The sequence below is a fragment of the Leopardus geoffroyi genome, chromosome C2 (genome assembly GCF_018350155.1).
Source record: "Leopardus geoffroyi isolate Oge1 chromosome C2, O.geoffroyi_Oge1_pat1.0, whole genome shotgun sequence".
Taxonomy (NCBI): domain Eukaryota; kingdom Metazoa; phylum Chordata; class Mammalia; order Carnivora; family Felidae; genus Leopardus; species Leopardus geoffroyi.
The window spans coordinates 15,872,766-15,892,914 of NC_059333.1; the positions used below are offsets into that span (position 1 = coordinate 15,872,766).

The 20,149-nt window shown below is 40.2% G+C and overlaps 1 protein-coding gene across 3 annotated transcripts in view; it reads right to left on the reverse strand.

The window, feature by feature from the left end:
- MAP3K7CL (MAP3K7 C-terminal like) overlaps window positions 1-20,149 on the reverse strand; it is a 38,319-nt gene that overhangs the window by 2,021 nt on the left and 16,149 nt on the right. For all 3 annotated transcript variants that reach the window (XM_045501546.1, XM_045501547.1, XM_045501548.1), the window contains one exon: window positions 10,375-10,490. In XM_045501546.1, coding sequence (XP_045357502.1) covers window positions 10,375-10,490 — 116 coding nt within the window. The remainder of the gene's footprint in view (window positions 1-10,374; window positions 10,491-20,149) is intronic.

A 20,149-nucleotide genomic window follows, 5' to 3' on the forward strand; every position in this document is an offset into this window, starting at 1 on the left:
TCTCGTTCTCTGTAGGCAAAAGTGCACAGAGACCTGGAATACTCCTTTAACCAAGTGATCAACCTTGACAGCACCAGTAAGGAGATAGATATCACATGCACCGAGAAGGACACATCCTTTTTCTGGTATTCCTGCCAAAAATGCACACACTAGACAACCTCAAATTGAGGGAAATTCTACAAAATTGCTAGCATGTACTCTTCAAACCACTAGCCTAAATGGTTCCACATTTAAAGAAACTAAAGAGATGACAACTAAGGGCAATGTGCAATTCTGGGCCGGAAAAAAAAAAAATTGCTGTGAAGGACATCGCTCGGAAATTGATGCAATTCAAACGTGGATTATGAAATATCCCTGTATCAATGCTAAAATTCTTAATTTGTAATTATTGTACTGTGGTTAAGTGAGAGAATGTCCTTGTTCTTAGAACATACTGGGGCACCTGGGTGGCTCAGTCAGTTGAGCATCTGACTTCAGCTCAGGTCATCATTTCATGGGTCAGGAGTTTGAGGCCCGAAGGGGGCTCGGTGCTATCAGTGCAGAATCTGCTTTAGATCTTCTGTCCCCCTCTCTCTGCCCTTCCCCTGCTCACTCTTCTCTCTAAATAAATAAATAAATATTTTAATTTTTTTAAAAAAAGAAAATACTGAAATATTTAGAATAATGGGGCATGATTAGATGGGGGGGATAGAGAGATGATAGATAGATAGATAGATAGATAGATAGATAGATAGATAGATAGAGGTAGAGAGACAATAGGTAGACAGATAGATACTTCATCTCACTGAGAGAGGGAGAGAGAGAGAACCCTAGTAGTGTGCAGTGTTGGGGGAGAGAGACTAAAGCACAACTGGGGAAGTTTTTAATCATCAGTGAATCCAGGGGTGCCTGGGTGGCTTAGCTGGTTGAGCATCTGACTTCAGGTTCAAGTTCAGGTCATGACCTCACGGTTTGTGAGTTTGAGCCCCACACTGGCTCACTGCTGTCAGACTGTCAATGCAGAGCCCGATTCGGATCCTCTATCCCCCTCTCTCTGCCCCTCCCCATCTTGTGCTCTCTCAAAGGTAAATAACAAATATTTAATGATAATACAAGAATAATAATAATCAGTGAATCCAAGAAAGGACATATGGGAGGTCTTTGCACCATTTTTGCAACTTTTCTGTAAGTCTGAAACTGTCCAAATAAACAGTTACTCCAGGAAAAGGACAAAACACAAATCAGAATGAAGTTCTAGTATTTTCTTTCTTCCCCCAATGGACTGCTTCGTGCACCCACTTTGATGACCACTGAGCAAAACCAGGCATTGGAAAGGAAGGGCCTAGAAGGTACAAAAGGAAGGTAAGCTGGAACACTGATATGTATATACACAAAGGTCCTCTGAGTTCTTGTTGATCTTTGAGTCTCCCATGGTATTTAGAATATAAAGGCTCCCAATAAATACTTGCTGAATGAATAACTGAGGAGTAAGATGCCTCAGAGACAAATCACATGCATTTTAAAGATGAGAAAAAAGAAATGCAAAGGGCTTAACTCCATTGAAAAAATCCCCCAACTAATAAGACTAAGCCAGAAATCAAACCTATCCTTATGATTAAATGCTTATGGCCCTTTGCCTCTAAGCATAGTTTAAGCAATACATGTCAATAATTAAATATTGGTAAAGCTCCTTAGGTAACTGTCCTAATGAAATTTATAGTAAAATTTAGAGAAGTAAAGAGGATGCACATCTCTCAAGCCCCCACACATCAGATCGTCTATTCTCGTTCTTTTTTTCTTTTCAAATTAACTGTCTCACATAAGTAATTCAAATGGAAGTAGAGTTTTGCTCTCAAATCCTGGTCCGGGAACCTGGCAGTACAAGGTATAACAATGGCTGCTGTCCTGGTTCCATATCTGACCTCATTTAAAACTCCTGAAGACCTCTGTTATTCATTCTGACTGGTAGAAAAGATAAATTAGAAAATCACAGACTTTACAACTAAAAGGAATGATCATGACTGTCTAGTCCATTTTTCTTGCATTGGAGAAAGCCAATGATAATTTCTTCCTTACTGGAATCAGGAGGACTCAACTGATAGGTTTTTAAATTAGTTTGATGTATCTGATAAGCAACTATACATATATTCAATGAATACTATCAAAATGTCTGCTGTCTCCTGTCCAAGACCTATTTACATAGACGTGTTTATGTTCATCCAATAGCAATTCATAATTAAACCTGGCACATTAAGCTATGGAGACAATCTTGTAAATAGATGCTCTGAGGAACAAATCAATATCTATAATTGGCTAGAATGTGGTCTTGCCTTTGATTTTGGGTTGATCACTTCTATCATTCCCTTCAGTGTAATGTGATATGGGGGTAGAAGACCATCATTACAGGAATCCTATTGCTGAAGTCAAGAGTCTATAATACTGTTTCCAACATAATGTACTTCAACAGTAAAAAGGCCATAACCTTGGGTCCATCATAGACTATCTGCCACTCCCATCATAAGCGATATGCCTGGAAAAGGTTTTATTTGCTACAACAAATAGGGTAAGGGAGAGTCCAAGTGAAGAGAACTTTGAAACTTTGTAGAAACTAACTCCAAAATTAAGTAGATTCTTTATGTTGCAGGAGTTTAGAACATGAATGCATCATTAGGACAAACATTTCTCTAATTTGGGAAAGACAACTACCATGGTTTTTTAGATGTTCAGCATTAACTAAGACTTTCATTTGGAAAAGACAAAATCCTAGACAGTTCAGACATAAAGAGCTAAACAGTTTTGGGTAATAATATTATAAAATACTGGGGAGAATTTATTTTAAATAGTGATTTCGATCGCACTGTTGGTGGTTCTTAAAAGATGTGTATTCTAGTACAAGCAATGACACACAGGAGAGAAGAAGTAGATGCCTCAAGATGGTAAAAAGTATGTGAAAGTCTACCTTCATTTTATGCAGGTGGGGTAATAATAAATGGTATTGAAATGGAATTGCAAAGTGCAGTCTAGGCTGTGGCACTGAAGCCCTACAAATGAATAATGCATAAGGAATAAATGCATTATATCATTTGGGAGCCAAAGGACAACACTACCTTGCAGGAAGAATTGAGATTTGCTCTAGAATTTCTCTTGGCACAATTGATCTTTTGGGCTAGACAACTCTTTGCTACTGGTGACTGCCCTATATCCACTGACATTGTAGAAGGGTCAGCAGCATCCTTGGCCTCTATTCACTAAATGCCAGTAGCATTTTCCCCCAACCTGTCATTATAACAAAAATGTCTCTAGGTATTGTCAATATCTTGGGGGTTGGGGGCTGAGGAGTTGGCCCAGTTAAGAACCACTTATTCCAAAGGAAATGGAGATTTCCACTATCAATCATCCCACCAAGAGTTAATCGTGGAATAGGAATAGATGAAAGGCAAAATGTTTCCTTACTCTGCTCCCCCAAAGATTGGACCCTCTTTCCTTAGCCAGGGAGACCTACTTAAACGCACTCTCACTGAGGAGTGGTAAATATTCTGTCCCTTTCAACATGGTTCCAGGCAGAGATTAGATGGAGAGATGTTAAGGAATGAGATTCCAGTTAGAAGACTGAACAGCATGTAATTAGGTGGCATAAAAGACCCAAATCATTATGACTGGGGCATTAACAGAAAGTGTAATCTCAAAGCCTGATGAAGTTTGGAACATGGGGATTTCACACAAAGCTAAATCCTAAAATGAAAATCTCCCTCAGCTATACCTCTGGAGAAAAGTCAAGAGCCAAGACAGTTCTTTGGTTCCTCCACTCATCCGTTCAAGTATTTATTGAAATCCTATTGCAAACCAGGCGCTAACCTCGATTCTTGCTAGCCAAGTTGGTCTTAGGAAGCATATCTCCACTATTAGAAATTGAGCGCAAGTCCTATACTTTATACAGTGGCATCATACCCACATCAGGATGTCTTAGTGAGGACGATAGGACTCCCCCATTACTGCCAACATTGCAGACATATGGAGAAATATCTCCATTTACTATTTCTTTATGACAGCAGAAACCTCATTTCTGGGAGCTATGTAAATGTCTTTTTTTTTTATGTTTTTTAATGTTTCTTTATTTTTGAGAGAGAGAGAGAGAGACAAAGAGATACCGAGTGTAAACTGGGGAAGGGGCAGAGAGAGGGAGACACAGAATCCAGAGCAGTCTCCAGGCTCTGAGCTGTCAGCACAGAGCCTGACATGGGGCTCAAACTCACAAGCTGTAAGATCGTGCCCTGAGCGGAGTCAGACGCTCAACCGACTGAGCCACCCAGGTGCCCCTGTGTAAATGTCTTTTAATAATTTTTTTAACTGCTTGGAATATAGGGGCAACTGGGTGGCTCAGTCAGCTAAGCGTTTGACTCTTGATTCTGGCTTAGGTCATGATTTCACGGTCATGCGATCAAGTCCCACATTGGGATCTGCACTGCTTGCTTGGATTTTCTCTCTCTCTCTCTCTTTTTCTCTCTGCCCTTTCCCTGGTTGTGCTCGCTCTCCCTGTCTCTATTTCTCTCTCCCCCAAAGTAAATAAACATTTTTTAAATAAAAATAAGTGCTAAAAATAGGGGTGCCTGGATGGCTCAGTCAGTTGAGCTTCCAACTTCAGCTCAGATCATGATCTCACAGTCTGTGAGTTCGAGCCCCGTGTCGGACTCTGTGCTCAGAGCGCAGAGCCTGCTTCAGATTCTGTGTCTCCCTCTCTCTCTGCCCCTCCCCAATTCATGCTCTGTCTCTCTCTGTATCAAAAATAAACATTAAAAAAATTTTTTTAAATAAGTGCTAAAAATAAAATATATATAAATATATATAATACATATAAAACAAATATAAAAGTGAGGTTTTCAATGTTTTCTAGCATGATACCCTTTTGCAAGGAAAATCTTAGTCTGAAGTGAAGAAAATAAAACAGAGCTAATGGGACCGTTTCTCGTTGGCCTTTGGACAGTCCCCTGCCTGATACTGGCTCCATTCCCAATCTTTGAAAGGGTCCCCAGAATACAACTTAAAAATCTCTGCCATCAGGAATGTCCTAAAGAAATAAATGTTTCTGGTTAAACATAAAAATCTATTGTTATTGGAAAATTCGGGACAAATTAAATGCCACGACTGAAAACAAATCAGAACAGGGCTATTTTTAGACTATGCTATTACAAATTATATATGCTCCCTTTCCCCCAATTCCAATATTATCCCCTCAATGAGATGTTGCTTCTTCAATCATCATTTTATGTCTTTTCAAAAGATATGAAAATATAGGTCTGCTATTTTTGTGTTACCCCCATATGAAAATCCTTTTCTAATGTTTTACCTGAACTCACGAACTTCTATAACATTTTTTCAATTCCATAATAAAAAGAGAAATAATCCAACTAAAACATGGGCTAGGATCTGAATGTACATTTCTCCGAGAAGACATAAAAATTGCAAAAAGCACACGAAAAGATGCTCAACATCTCTAGCTGTCGGGGGACTATAAATCAAAACAACAACGAGACCGCATTTTGCACTCACTAGCATGAAGTGTTGGCAAAGATAAGGAGAAATCGGAACCTTCAGACATTTCTGGTGGGACTATGAAGGGGTGCAGCCACTTTAGAAAAAGCCTGGCAATTCCTCCAAAGGTTACACGTTGATTTACCACATGACCCGACAGTTCCACTCCAAGGCACATACCCAAGTGAACCGAAAGCATACATCCACCCAAAACTTGTACACAAATGTTCATAATAACCAAAAGGGCAAACAACCCAAATGTCCATCAACTGGTGAACGGACAAAGTATGGACTCTCCGTGCAATGGAATATTATTCAACAAGAGAAAGGAATACATGCTACAATGTGGATGAACCTTGAAAATATCCTGTCAGGTGAAAGAAGCCAGCCACAAAAGACCACAGACCATATTGTTCCTTTTATATGGTGTATCCAGAATTGGCAAATGCATAGAGAGAAAGTAGATGAGTGGTGGCCAGTGGCTGTTGGGGGAGGGGGAGGGAGGGAAGCGGGAGCTACGAGGTTTCCTGGGTGATGAAAATGTCCTAAAACTGTAATGATGGCTGCACAACTCTGTGAGTGTACTGAAAACCATGGAGTTATTTTTTCCTAATTATGTGACATTTTTCATCCTGACTTTTCTAAGAATCTATCTCTCTTTCTGACATTCTAAGTCAATCTTTTAAACACCACAGCACCTGGCACAATGTTTCATATACACAGAAGACAAATGGTTTCTCCTTTGAACAAGATAAAATACCCTATCTGGAGCAAAGCAACCTTTACTAATTGTAAATCTCATTTTTAGATCTAATTGTAGCTTAATCATGTACCTTAACTTGCTGTCAAAATATGGATGATAAATTTCAGAAGGCATCCAATGTCCACCTCTCATTTCTTTCCATTACGTCCACAAAAAACTGCATGTGTTATATTTTAAGAGTCTATACTATTTGTTGAGAAAATCATGTATACGTTTCATTTTACTATATATGCAATTCTATAAGATTATTCACATTCAAAAGGCCTAGAAAGAGGCAAGAAATAATAGTAGGAGTCCTGGAAAGATGTCAGAATTCTCGGTAAGTTTTTAAGGCTTTCACTAAAATTGTCATTTTTTTTTTCAATTGAGAAAAAAAATCCAATAAAAGTAAGAACAAGCTTTTCATACATCACATAAGCCAGAAGTGATTCTTTAAATTAAATTCACTGCGTGCTGAGTTTATAGTCCTAGAAAATTTTGGACTCTCTTTATCTAGTAGACATGATTTAAAAGAATAATTATAATCAACTCTTCGCTCCCCTCTGCGGTCTCCCAAGCTTGATCCAGGGTGACCCCCTCTGGAGATGAGAGGGAAGTTCAGCTTAACCTGTGCCTGCCTGACTCTACTAAAGAAAAACTTTCCTTTAAAATACCTGAGTTAACATCTCTCTCTGTGTCTAGCTTACGCTAGCCAATCACCAGAGACCAACATAATCGCCCACACTGTATGAAATGATGAGAAATTCTTATCCAAATCACCAAAAAACAGAGAGTTAATTATGTGGGTCAGATCCATTTGCCTTAATTTATCTTGCTTAAACACTGTTCTGGAAATTAGTTGTTGTGTAATGAATTTCCACTTCAGTAAAGTGTTAATGGAAACAATGATCACCAATAACACTTGGAGGACCAGGATCATTTATTTATTAATATAAGATATAACCACACTTCCTATTTTAATTTACCTTAGCAATTCCTTAATGCTGATATTGACTCTGTATTTTAAATATGGACCATATAAATTACAAATGACACATTTGTTACACTGTTTGTATACACAGAGGGTATTACTATATCCTACAATCAATCACCAAAATCACCCTCACTCATATTTGACCCTATGCGCAAGTCCCTGTTCGGTGTTTGGGACACAAAGAGATATTCAAAGGTATTCACATTTGTAGGTAACTATGCACAGTCAGAAAGTCAGGACGTGAAGTTAAAAGGATAACTATTGATAACCCCAGCCTACAAACGTGCAAAAAGAGTCATTCCGGTATTTTCTTTCACCCAGGAAGAGAGATGAATCCCATGGAGTGTTTGGGCAGGGATATTAGCTAAGCTCTCCTCGAGGGTAGCATCTGAGGAAGGAGTAACTGCTCCAGACCCAGAGGCTGCTGTGAACAAGGTCACAGAGGCAGGAAGAAGCGAAGAGGTCAATGGAGCTGAAGACAATGATGAGAAAGAACATTCTGCTGGGGTGTAAAGCCATAGGGGGCTAGAGCTTGCAAACCAGGCCAAGAACTCCGTGTCCTTTTCCAACAACAGGAAATCATAGGCAGGGAAACCAGGTATAACATTACATTGACCAAGATGTGAAGCAGCAAGTCCTGACCCCAAACAGCACAAGAAGGAATGGAGAAAAAGGAATTTGAGAGACTTTATTTAAAAAGAAAGGAAAAAAGATAACAAAAGAATTTGGCCTTTACCATGCATCTAGCCAATTATTTAGGAAGAAAGTGGGGGCTGGGGAGGGAGGGAGATAATATCCTAGTTTCAAGACAAGTCCAAAGTTCAAGTAGGCTTAGGGAAAAAATAAGATGAGTTAATGCAGAAACAGCAGGGATATGTTTCAACAAAAGACCAGATGAGTCACTCTTACATCATTATCCTATCATATTTTTTAACAAAACATAGAAAAAATATAAACTCACAGAATATATAATTTAGTGGGTAAGTTTTGCATTGCCAAAAAAAAAACCACACATGGGTTAATTAAAATAAGCCAAGTCCTCCATTACCTTCAATCTGAAGAGTTTACAAATAAATACAGAATTACCTGGCTTTTTTCTGCCTCAACAGCATAGTTCATGTGCGCACACACACACACACACACACACACACACACACACGCACACACAGACACACACAGACACATTTATAGGTTATTGATTATACAAATTCTCCTTTAATTTCACTATAGGCCACATTATTAGTAAACTTCTTCAGCTTCTTTAAGAAACTTTTTTTAGGACTCAGACTGTATGCAAATGTGCAATCTGAGCCTTCCAACCACCTTGGTCTGAAAACTCTCAGACCAAAAAGAAAGTCTCAGATATATGAGGAGAAGTTGCGTTTTTCTGATCTCCTCTTAAACATATTTTAACCCCTGGGGCCCCTGGGTGGCTCAGTCGGTTAAGCGTCCGACTTCGGCTCAGGTCATGATCTCACAGTTCGTGGGTTCAAGCCCCACGTCGGGCTCTATGCTGACAGCTCAGAGCCTGGAGCCTGTTTCAGATTCTGTGTCTCCCTCTCTCTCTGCCCCTCCCCTGTTCATGCTCTGTCTCTGTCTCAAGAATAAATAGACATTAGGGGTGCCTGGGTGGCTCAGTCGGTTAAGCATCCGACTTCAGCTCAGGTCATGATCTCACAGTTCGTGAGTTTGAGCCCCGCATCAGGCTCTGTGCTGACAGCTTAGAGCCTGGAGCCTACCTCGAATTCTGTGTCTCCCTCTCTCTCTGTTCCTCCCCCACTCATGCTATCTGTCTCTCTCCTTCAAAAATAAATAAAAACATTAAAAAATTTTTTAAAAAGAATAAATAGACATTAAAAAAATTTTTTTAAACATATTTTAACCCCCTTTGGCCATAGGCCCAGGTATGATTTTACATTTGAAGCACAACGCAGCAAGGCAGTAAGGAAAGGTTTGTTATCCGAGGTCTCACAGTAAGTGCAAAGTCTGACCCCATAACCCATACTCCTCCCCACCATGTTGTACTGTCCAACCACGATCTAGGGGGTGGAGGGGGGTCTTCAAAGAGTCCCAAGAATTTTATAAATTTCTCAAAACATAACATATTTCACTCACTTTGATTTAAAAACTAAGTAATAAATATATATCATGTATCAGTAAGAGGAAGAGGGGGAAAAGTAGGAAGTTAAATAATCAAAATACGTTCTGATTATGTGTCACTCACTCAACAAAAATGGATTCAGCATTTCCATCCCATGTACTGTGTCCAGCTTTAGAAATATGGTGGTGAGTAACACCTGACTTGCCCTGCTTTCAGGGGTTCAAAGCACTTAGTAGTTTCCACTTAGTAGGAGACACAGCTATTAACCAAAATATCCCACTAATAAATGTGTAAGTGCAAACTACCCAGTGCTAGGATGGAAAAGTGTCTGGTGCTTTGAAAGTATGAAGGAATGGGGGTCCCTGGGGTAGACACTGGCAGAGTCGAGTGCAATTAAAAAGGATGATAATTCTGAAAGAAAAAGCTTAGTGTGACTAAAATTAGAATGCTTTAATTAATTTAATTAATAGATACCCAAAGTTCCCTACAGTAGAACTGGAATGGTAATGGAGCTATCAAAATAAAAAAACTTCCTCGGGCTATTGGACTATAAAATGTTAATACATTTACATTATTCCAAAGATCTGTCACAGTGGCTTCTTTACTTGACGTGGGAATGCCACCATGTAACCATTCATTAAAACTCACTCGAAGCCAAAGTGCTCTGGGGGCTTTGGGCACATCCACAGGGCACATAGTGTGCGTCTGGGTGCTGTTTGGGCATTTTTACCTTCCTGATCTAAAAATGATGATCAAAAAATTGGGTTTGGGTAGGAAGTACTCCTGTTATTCGTCTCAGTACTCCGTAGAGTAAAGCTTTTAATCCTCAGCAGTTCCATTTGCATTCTTTCTATAGTCAAACGTGATAAAAACATGGAAGTTGCCCAGTAACCTCTGAACCACAGAATGTCACTTGCCCACACCCCTCCCTCTCACCCTTAAGTTCAGCCCATTCCGTGCCCACCTCCCCCAGTCCATGACCAGGAGACATCACTCAGAGGTAAGAGGGTTCAGGGAAACAGTACTTACTTCCTTTCCTCAAGCAGAGCGATTTCCTTTTTGACCTCATTGTATTCTTCTGCTATTTGACAGTGCTGTTTGAACACCTGCATGGATTCCACGGAGTCATGACAAGGCGGCAGAGGCTTCACAAACAACAACAAGAAGAAATCAGTCCATTTCTTTGTATAGGAATACATTATAAATGATTTTGCTCTACTGATGTTCTTTAGAGAGAGATTTTTTGCAGGACAATAGTGTTGGCAGTCAACATTGGACAGGGTCTGGCTGATTCTGCTTGACTGAAAATAGGGAGGTGGGCTGATATTCTCCACATTCATCTTCCAGTGTCATTGTTGGGCATTCTCAGGCCTGAGCCAGAACCGGAAGGCTCATGACATATCTATTATTTGCCATGCATTGGAGTAAAATTAGATCTTCTAATAATTCTGTACTTCTCCCCGGAAATCTCAAACTCTGCTTTTGAGAAGGGCAGTGGTGGGGAAATAGTTCAGTTGTCTGCTTTAATTACCCCTTACTTTCTGTTCCTGCAGCCCAGAGGCATAATCTCATCCTGTAGTGTGGAGTAACCCTACAAGAAAGGCTCTCTTTTGAGAGATGCATCCAAACTGAAGAAATGATGCTGGACTGGAAATAAAGCTTACAAGGATTAACGAATCCCATGAAAGACCAAACTCCAAGTAAAACAATGCTTATAACATGTGAGGTCAAAGACAGCATGGATTTATGTCTTTGTTTTTCTCCCATCTACAAGGAAAACAAAGACGAACAGGGCAAGCCTGTAGACCCATCACGCGTCGAAAATCCTACTTCTTTCTAGAAATTATTTTTTAAAGAACTGACTTTCCCTGGGTTTATAATTCTAATTTCTAGTTAGCAATACATTATTAAAAACATTACTTTAAGGAACAGTAGCTAATAGACTTTTAAAGAGTTTTTTAATCACCCTTTTCAATTATTTATAGAAAATGGTATATAAAATCTGAGAAATACAACTTTACTGTTAAATGGGCTCTTCAGTCTAATCCCTTTCTCACAACAGTCTATATATGTAAGTATGTGCCTGACTAGGTCATATTTTCACTAATTTTACACTAGGAAATTGGGAAGTAATGCATTTCTTCCTTCTTGCTCCTCTCGTTATACTAAAGACAAAGATTTCTTTGGGTGTTCTATTTAGCAACCCCATCCAGGATGTAACAAAAGTTCTATAAAGTTCTATAAAATCCTATAAAGTTTGACAGATAAATAAGATGATCCCTATTTATTCTGAGGCCTCTGAGTAGAGATTTTCTAAAGGAAATAAAATTCAAAATAGATTTGCATGAAATTTACCTTCACGTGGATCATCTCCTATGCCCAAATTCATGGAAAATGTAATAATAACTACATTATATAGCATTTTTCCCTACTGCCCCATAAACACATTCGTAGCATAAACTCAGTCTGTTGGAACCATTATCTCTTTATTTATGATAATAAATTGAAAAGTAATGCCCTGTAGTATTACCGTATAATGCACCCCATGAGGCAAAGCTCTTGCCAAAGGAATTCAGAACTCCTGGCTCCTCTGGGCCTATGTCCTAGACATCACCACCCTCTCATCAATTTTCACCTGTTACCCTGGCAAATTACCAAGTGTAACAGTAAGGAGAATGAAAACAATTTACTCCGGACACCTTAGCCAAGTCGCTATTAAATCATCTGTGCCCTGTGTCCTTCCTGAAAGGCCCTAAGACTCTATGCATCCCATTTCCTGTCCTTAGGAACATCACATAAGCTATATTCAGTCCATGCCAAAACTTGCCACCGCTTCGAAGTCCCTGAGCCACAAATTCAGCATAGTTAACCTATGTGACAGCCGAAAGATTCTAGGACTCTGTGCAAAGGCTTTATGTCTTAAGAGGAAATAAATGAGAGTAGCCATGTAGAGGGAGAAATATCCCCTGATGCCATCATCAAAAAGCGAAACTGAAAGTTACATTCACAATTTTCTTAAGAACAGAGGGGTCTCTTTCCCCCTTAGCTTGCTCCCCTGCAATGCTTTTCTTTAAGTGGGAAGTTTCTTCCTCTGCTCTTTTTTTTACTGGCACTTCTTAATTGTGGGAAATTTGAAAATATTATGTAGAGGCGGCAAGATCATGCTGCTAAGGGTGTATGAGGATAGGGAGTATTTCCGGATATATTCAGTACCCTCACATGCTCTTAGCAGGGTGATCAGCCTACTTACACATAACGCTATTTTCAAGGTTTCTCACAATTAAAAAAGGACAAGCCAAAAATACTTAGTGTTCAGCATCTCAGGGTGTAAAAGGATGCCAGGTGCTACTCCAGCCTCTAGCTCCCGCGAGCTCTGTCTTCATCCAACCTGGCATATAACTGGGCTCCACTTCAAGCCCTCACAATCTGCATGAACGCATTAAGGAGCAATATAGTTTTGTTTTTTCAAAGCAAGGAGGGAAGTTATATTGCATAACCCACTACAACATCGTAAAATCATTCCATTAGTCGCCGGGGGCTGGGGGGAGGGGGAAATGAGGCATTGTTTAATGGATATAGAGTTTCAGTTTTGCAAGAGGAAAAAGTTCTGGAGATCAGTTGCACAACAATGCGAATATACTTAATGTTATTGAACTGTACACTTCCAAATTATCAAGATGGAAAAATTTATGTTGCGTGTTTTTACCGAAATTTTTTAAAAACTTAATGCAAAAAAAAATTGTCATTAGATCTTTCCACTGTTCCTCCCTCATCTTCTAAGAACTCCTATGAAGACTCACTATCTGAAGTTCACTTCATTTGCACCCAAACACTCTTTCTTTCCCAAATTTCTCTCCAGGGAACTTAAAATTTCTCACCCCTTTACATCCAGAACCATTCACCACAAACCCTAAACATCACTAGACAAATCAACGCCTCCCCCCACCCCAAAAAAAACCAGGCAGCAGGACCTATTGTCTTTAAAAGGCATTTGACAGTTATCCCAGGCAAAGAAACTAAGCAAAGAATTTTTGAAATACGTATGGTTCTCATTCCAGCAGGAATTCTGGTGAATGAAGAATTTTAAGATATTTAGGTTTACCGCCCCCCCCAAAAAAGTAAAACCATAGGTAATGAGATGTTGTTCTGTACAACACAGAACACTGTCATTGCCTTATGATATAACGTCTCTCTCTCTCTCTCTCTCTCTCTCTCTGCGTGTGTGTGTGTGTGTGTGTGTGTGGCATAAAGTCTTCACTGAGAGTGACTCTCTCTTACCTTCTTATAACCCCTCAAAATAAGAGATAATCTATGACCAACAGTATCTATTGAAGAAAATGAAAGTGTTTGAGGAAACATTTCTAAAATTCAAGCACAATAATCTGGTTTCCAGTGTGAAAATGGAGCTATCCTAAGGCTTTTATCATGTGACATTTAAAACATTGACATTCATGAATTAATCAGCCATACCTGGGTTTAAGATAGGGTTTAACACATGTTCACATTGAAAACCAAACAGTATTGTAAAAGAATACTGGTGGTAACCAGGTGAGAAAAATCTATTTGCTTCTTGGAATAAAAATTAACACATATTTTCATTGCTTAATTTTGACTGTTCTCCTCCAAGAGGTTTTTGTAGTCCTCGCTCCGTGCTGGGAACAGGCGAGCAATAAATAAATGCTTCTGTGTTGACAGTGAATTTCTTTTCACATCCAGAGAAAAAATTTTCCTTATTTTCTCCATAATTATGCTACATTCTGGATACATTTGTCCTACCCTCTTGCCTGAAGAATGAAATATCGCATTCCAAAGACAAGGAATCCAAAGATACTTGATTTGAAAGTGAAAAGGTCAAGGTATTCTTCCTGGACCAGAGAACGAATTCTGTGGGATCACGGAAACAACTCTTCAGACTCACTCAATGCCGTGGTACTAGTTTTCTCACAATGCAGCCAGTTCTAAGAAGGTTAAATTAAGATAGTCTCCCAACAGCAACTCAAGCCAACTTTGAAACACATTTTTCCAAGACCCAGATGGGGGTTTGGATGAGGTCAGAGCCCGGGAGTGGGACTTCCTTCTCACCTCCTTTCCTCCAGCTCAGCCCCATCTGCTGCCTGAGGATGAAGCTTGTAAGGGCTTTAAATTACACGGCAGTGTGACTGAGCCACTACTCTCCCTGGTCTCCACCCCAATCATCAGGACAGATTTAACAAGATGAAGTAAGAGAGAAACCACAGGCTCCTGTTCCAAGAATGCCGGCTTGAGCCACACCATCCCATCTCTGCTCTCTGCCCGGGTTTAGATCTCCTCCTGAAATGGACTCCGTCTTCTGGAAAGCACCCCGTGGGACAGGACCCAGCCAAGCATCTCTCCGCAAGGGGGCAAAGCCAACTTAAGTGCTTCCGTTTTCTACTTGGCTTCTTCAAATACTACTGGCCCCATCCACTTCAAGAGATGTAAGAATTTAATTTTCCTCTCCCAGCTTCCCACACAGAGGATATATTTAGGAAGCTAAATATTCTACAGTTGCTGAGCAGATTTTTTATTTATTCCTTGAATCTCAGTGTTATCTTTATTGGGGGAGGGGCAGGGGGAGGTATCTGGTTCAAATTTATGTTGCATTTTAATGTCCCAAAATTAACATATAATTTGTTAAAAACCAAATGGAAAAACATAGGACTAATTGCAATATTGGAAAACTCTGTTATATTAGAATTGAAAATATTTTTAAAATTTTTTTCTTAATTTATTTTTGAGGGACAGAGCGAGTGTGTGCAAGGAGGAAAGGAGCAGAGAGAGAGGGAGACACAGAATCCCAAGCAGACTCCAGGCTCTGAGCCGTCAGCACAGAGCCTGACACGGGCTAGAACTCACAGACTGAGCCAAAGTCGGACACTTAACCGACTGAGCCACCCAAGCACCCCTAAAATATTTTAAGGATTGACATTTCCATAATATCTACATTATAGTCAGAGTCAATGCTAGTAATTTTACTGCATATCTTATATAACATTGAAATGAAGGCTATTTAAGTCATGTTTATTAATGTAAGCAATATTCAAGAGAGAGGTAACTCAAGAGTGTCTCAGACTTTTCCAACAAGGCATCTTGTTAGACGACTACTGGGCTTCACAAAAAAGAAGAAAAAAAGTACACCTACCATTGTAAAGCTCCAAGGTATGTGTGTACATTTTCTGTGTGGTCACAGCAGCCAACAGACAACCATACCATACTTTCCAACATGTGTATGAGAAAATGCAGACATTTTCAGTGTTTTCCATGGGATTATTTCTTAATTGCATTTCCAGATGGATGTTCAAGACCAGTGTAGCAGAATCCTGGAATGCTAAAACTTCTCCGTTTTCTCTCACTGTCTTTCCCAAGATATCAAGCAATACACTGATGCAAGACCCAAAGGAAATTTCTGAAGAGACTATTCGGATAACAAGATCTTACGGCACACAACTGAAGCTAGGAAATTGTTTATTTGTGGAGGTGACATCAGTTTCTGGACTCACCAGACTCTGTCTGAGAAAAAGCAAGTTCAGTGTGTACCACAGAGACACCTGTCACTGTCTTCTCAGATTAGATGGGAGGACTTTAGGAGGATTGAAGCTATTGCTCAATTTGACTTAAAAAAAAAAAAGTCATATTGTTTTCCAAGTACCTTAGCTTAATAGAAAAGAGAGAGCATCAGAACCTCTATCCCTAACTCAAAAATCCAAAGAGATGCTTCTCTTATCATGTTATACATATAAAGATAAATTGCTAATTCTTAAATACATCATTCAAAACACAATTTCACCAGAGAAGAAGATTAACGTTAAGTGAGCAATCATTTTGCCAAGCACTGTGTTATATCTACTCATTCTCACATTTAATTCCCACAATAACAATGTAAGATCGATACCGCTGTCTCCACCTTGCAGTTCAGAAAAGTGAGGTTTAGAGAGAGTAAATAATATCAATCATGAAACTGGTAGGTGTAGAGCTGAGATCCAAATTCAGGCCAACCCAATGCCAATACCCATGCTCCAGCCATTGTGAGTCCCATTAGGAAGTTGTTACAACGTACTGGTTAACATGTTCCCTGCCCGATTATAAAAGCATATTTTCATTCCAGTGCACTTAAGACCATATTGCAGCTTAGCTTTGGATCATCTATAGGTCAAACGACGATCTCCGAAGCATAAGAACGTGGTTAAATTTTAAGACAAATATGGTGCTGACTCACACCATCCTTCAGGATAAAGAAGGAGGTCAGGCATTATCTCCTTTCCAAATAGAAGGAAACCGAGGCCTAAAGAAAAGTAGTGATTTTTCATTCATTCTTAGAAGTGGACATAGAATTGAGCCTCTTTTCTTTGGACTGGCTGTGCTACATCAGCTGTGCCCAAATACTGCGTCTACTAGGCATAGAGAATTTAGAAACCAAGTTCCAGGAAAGGAATCCGCATAAAATAGAATCAACCTACCCATTGCCCCCGGGCTGAGGCTGAAGGCCCACAAATGAACATTATAAAGAGATGTTCATTTTAACACCTACCTTACCCCAAAGTCTCTTGCCCAACATTTTGCATTAATAGAGACATCAAGAGAAATGTTTGTCACTGCTATTCTTGCACAGGGCTTTTTTTGGCTTCTGTGAAAATAGAAGCCACACGAATTACATGCTCAAACATGTCCACATTCTTGGCAAAGCAACAGAAAAATCTAGGGGGTCAAACTGGTGATAGAGTATCTACCAAATGGATACTTTATAGCTCCATTTTATAAACAACACAAGAATGTGTAATGGATATCAGAAAGTCAGAACAGGTTTTGCAAGGTTCTATAACCACACTATGGCAACCTTGCAAACCAGAACAAAAAACCTCTACCTATCAAAGTAATTTAAACAGTCCGTAGGTTTCACAAAAGGTGCAAGGGAAAGAAGGCTACCTAGACTCAGAATCCGAGATCTAGTCAGAAATAGAAAATTCATTTAGACCAAAATTTGACCTCAGGTTTCTCATCTCTAAAGTGGAGACATAATAGCTCACACAATCCTGGCAAGGCTCAGATGAGATTATTTGCAGGGAAGCATCACTGGCCTAGCGATGCTCGACATGCATGACGGGATTTAAATCTGAGGCTCTGCAGAGATCAGGGCCGGCAATAATCACCTGGCATCATTTAGTTTTCATTTGGCAAGTTTTGAAGGCTCCTGGAGAGATAATCAAGAGTCAGTTTATCCTCAAGCAAATAGTGACAACCACAAGGCACTTCATATGCCTTTGTAACCTAACTTTTATTCTACCGTAGAGGACTATGATGGTCGGTAAAATTCCAAGAGCCATTACCATGTGATGAAAGCACATGACACTGACTGTGAAGTCGGCCTGCTCTGCAGAATGGATTGTGCCTTTTGTACATAAAGCATTTTCATTGCTTTCAACACAGAGACTTCCTGCTGTGGAATGGCTTAAATTTATATGCCTAGGCTAAGCATGGAGAGAAGAATCTGCTTTAAGAGTGATTTCCTGTGTGAGCTTTCCCCTCTCCAGTCTCACTGTCTTGTATTTTCGTCATTCATGCACTGGAGACAGAATAAAGGTAGCAGGCAACAGCCCCAGACAGAGGTGACCCTAACCAAATGGCTTGAAAACTGGCAAATGTTTATAACAAACTCAGTCATACCCTTTACCCAACAAACACGCACTTACTTAAATGATTTTAGGTATAAAGCTAAGAATGTTCCCTCCATTCATGAAGGCTTAAATAATACCATATTTTAAGGGTTGAGATGGGGCGGGGTGTTGGGGGGTGGGGGGAGTGGGGAATCAAAACCCAGGAGCCAGAAAGCAGCCTCTCACCTGCTTAACTTCATCAATGAACATGAAATAGTCTCATTGGACTAAGATAATTAAATAGACTTAATTTCTAATATATGTCAAATGGAATTAAAACCATAAAATCCAAATGGATGTTGCAAGGCTTTAACAGAAAAACTGTCTGGAGAATTGCCAAGGGTGCTATGAATCCTGTGAAGAATGATCCGTGAGCCAGGGAAGATCATTAATGTTCCCAAAGGGGGAAAAAAATTTTTTGTCAATACAAAAAAGGAGAATTAATGATCCGTAGTTTGATGGAGGAACCAGAACCTGAATATGCTTTTACCATTTTATTTCCAAAACATGTTTATTCATTTTTATCTAACTCCCAGGATAATAAAATAGCTTTGAGGTGACAGTAAAATGAAGTAGAAAAAAAAAAAAACAACAACTAGGACTTGGGGGAAAAAATCTAGTTATTATCTTACAATCCCAACCATCCCACCAGCAGCACAAACACAGCCCTCCTGTGAGGACAGAATGGAAGCAAGGGGTGTGTGTGGTGGAAAATGCCAGACAGAAACAGAGAGCTGAGTTGAAAGAAGTGATATTGGGGGATATGGTTAGATATCAGGAACCAGGAGAGCTGGGTTAAAGACCCTGCATGGTGGGGGGGGGGGGGGGCAGAAGGAGGAGACAAGATGGCTGATACATGCGAGGAAATTTTAGAGACAGTAGAGACAATCTTCAGGAATCTCTGTATACTTGATACTGTTCTGTGGAGTGGGCTCTCTCCCGGAGCACCGTGACAATGCCCAGGACTGTGGCAGAGGTAAGAACGAGGACTCCTCACACCTAGTCACACCTGAGTCGTGCTGGCTTGCTTTTTCAGAGAGCACTCCGGTACTGGAGGACCAGCTCTTCCTTTCTGACGTGGCTACTTCCGGGTTTTTAACTCAGGGCCCTGGGACTGAGATAAGAACCCGAGCCAACAGAAAAGACTTTCGGTTGGGTTTGCATGAGGGCTCTTCCCACCTCTGTCGAGGGCTGTGCAGGACCAGGGCTCCCAAACGCAAATGACTTCAGGATGCCAGTCACACCCGCGAATGGGAAAAGCTGCTGGGTGTTAAGAGAAGGGGGAACATCACACCTGGGGAGAAATGGGGGTGGCAGACCCCTCCTAAAGGCGTTCAAAATCAATACGTAGAGATAAACAAGTAAGAGATGAAGCAAATGTCTACGTGCAGGATTCAAGACCCCTATTAGGTTTGTCTAGATGTAACTGCAAAGTGAGGCACTCAAGAGAACATTTGACCCAAGGCCAGTATCCAAACATTTCAGGCAGACAGCCATCTTTGCCTGGCATCACCATATGTCATCTAAAGAAAATTGAAGTGTTACAAATTAATTCCCTTCAAATAATTCTGGTGTATTAAAATGGGATCCCTTTGATAGATCATCCATAAACTATGCACACGAAATATTTTTCCCATGGATCAAACCAGACAGTTTTCAGAATGTTTAACTTAAAACAATTATATTTTATTAAAAGTTGTCAGGGGCACCTGGGTGGCTCAGTCCGTTAAGCGTCTGACTTCGGCTCAGGTCATGATCTCACAGTTCCTGAGTTCGAGCCCTGCATCAGACTCTGTGCTGACAGCTCAGAACCTGGAGCCTGCTTCAGGTTCTGTGTCTCCCTCTCTCTCTGTCCCTCGCCTGCTTGCACTCTGTCTCTCTCTGTGTCACAAGAATGAATAAATGGTAAAGAAAAAATTTTTTAAAAAGGTTGTCAGAAGAGTGGAGAAGGGTTGGGGTGGAGGAGACAAAGGAAGATTATTCTGAAGTCTTCCCCACTCCCCTGCCCCATAACAAGTAACATCTGCACAGTTTACCACTAAATCACCAATTCGAAATGGGTCATCACTGCAATGGCACAGGGGCATCCTCAGCAAAGGAGAGTAGGTACAAGCCCTGTTCCCAGGCTCCAGAAC